The following is a 2003-nucleotide window of genomic DNA, read 5'->3' on the forward strand; positions in this document are numbered from 1 at the left end:
CACAGTCAGAAAGTGCAGATCACCTGAAATCTTACTATTTACACATGACTGTTTATATTATTTAAAGACACAATATTTTCAACAGTCCAGTTCTCTCGTGATCATCTGAACCTTGGAAGAAAAAGAAGGCCCAGATGTCACACTAGACAGGAGAATTCTCCTGAGGGTCATAACAAACAAGTGACTGAGCACTGTCCTTCAGGACCGAGCAGACTCCCAGCAGACTCCCGGGATCTAAATCCCATGATCCCATGGGTGCTGCTGGTCCTGTACAAAACTCCCACTGTCCTGGCTTCCCTCAACATAAGCACTGCAAGGTCTGCAGCAAGACAACGGGGTTTGTGATGATAAACAAGAAAGAACTGCGTATGTATCTTGCTATTTATGGAAATTGTACCATATTTTGTTTTCTTTCAGAAAGCAGGTAGACATTATCAGAAATTATAGCACTGGAAATTTGTGTGATTCACAAAATCTTTCCAAAGATATTTTCACTCTTCTACCAATGTCTGCTCTCTCTGTTACCAACTCCAGTAGCTCCAGGTTTGCTTTGACTGGGTTCCCTGGTTTAGAGCTTTATTACCTCTGGCTCTCTGTCCCCTTCTCCATCATCTATGCAATGGTGTTCCTGGGAAACTGCATGATACTTCATGTGATCCGGACTGAGCCAAGCCTGCACCAGCCCATGTTCTATTTTCTGGCCATGCTAGCCCTTACAGACCTGTGCATGGGGCTGTCCACTGTACACACGGTGCTGGGCATCTTTTGGGGGCTCATCCAAGATATCAGCCTCGATGCCTGCATTGCACAGGCTTATTTTATTCATGGTTTGTCCTTCATGGAGTCCTCTGTCCTCCTTACCATGTCCTTTGACCGCTACATTGCCATTTGCAACCCTCTACGCTATTCCTCCATCCTAACCAATGCCAAAATCGTGAAAATTGGAGTGGCCATCATATGTAGAAGTTCTATGCTCATTCCTCCAGTCATCATCCGCTTGAAGTTCTTAAATTACTGCCGGCCTCATTTCCTCTCTCACTCTTTCTGCCTGCACCAAGACTTAATTCGAATGGCTTGTGGTGACATTCGTTTCAATAGCATCTACGGTTTAGCCCTGGTAATCAGCAACCTGTTGCTGGATTCAGTACTCATATTAATGTCATATATTATGATCCTGCACACAGTTCTAGCCATTGCTTCCCGGGAGGAGAGAATGAAGTCTTTGCAGACTTGTGTTTCTCACATCTCTGCTGTTTTGGTTTTCTACATCCCCATCATTGGTCTGACCATGGTGCACCGATTTGGGCAGCATCTCTCTCCTCTGGTTCAGGTCCTCATGGGCAACATCTACATCCTTTTCCCGCCCTTGATGAACCCCATCATATACAGTATCAAGACTCAGCAGATACGAGTGAGGATTCAGAGATTGTTCCTGAAGGGAACCTAGGATCTTAGATCTGCTGTGAATATATTTGAAAATCAACTTGTAGATTTAACAGGGGTGAGACTGAGTAAGCATTGCAACTAGACGTACTGTCTTTTAATGATGCTTCTCAGGCTTTAAATCCTCTCACTTTCTCGTAGCTGTTTGTAAGCAAGTGCAATTGACTTCTATCATGTTGTAGTTAAGTTTTCAAACTAGAATATGCAAACAATATATTTTCAGAATTGTCTTTAAACCTGTTTTAAATTTTTTAAAATTTTAATTAAATATTTATATTATTTCCACTTTACTTTTTGTATCAAGTTGATTTACTCATAAAATCCATATCTTTGTGGCCAATTGCACATGTTTATTTCTTCTTACATTCATTATGAAGCTTAAATTTTAGGTTTTAAAAACATTTGATGGTTGTTATAGAGCAGTCATTATCTTAATCTTTTTTTGTTCATCTAAGCAACATATTTATAGAATATACAAAATCCTAATTACTTCGGTAACTTAGCATGTAATAAATAAGCAGCATATGAACTTCAACTGTCTTGTAACTTACTATAGTTAA

General features: G+C 40.3%; 1 protein-coding gene across 1 annotated transcript; it reads left to right on the top strand.

Annotated features, from left to right (window-relative positions):
• The first annotated feature begins 505 nt into the window (after positions 1-505).
• Positions 506-1447, top strand: LOC130880611 (olfactory receptor 51V1-like). Its single transcript, XM_057779727.1, has one exon. The coding sequence runs from the start codon at positions 506-508 to the stop codon at positions 1445-1447; it is 942 nt and encodes a 313-aa protein (XP_057635710.1).
• The last annotated feature ends 556 nt before the right edge of the window (positions 1448-2003 follow it).

This window comes from Chionomys nivalis, chromosome 8 (assembly GCF_950005125.1).
Source record: "Chionomys nivalis chromosome 8, mChiNiv1.1, whole genome shotgun sequence".
Taxonomy (NCBI): Eukaryota; Metazoa; Chordata; class Mammalia; order Rodentia; family Cricetidae; genus Chionomys; species Chionomys nivalis.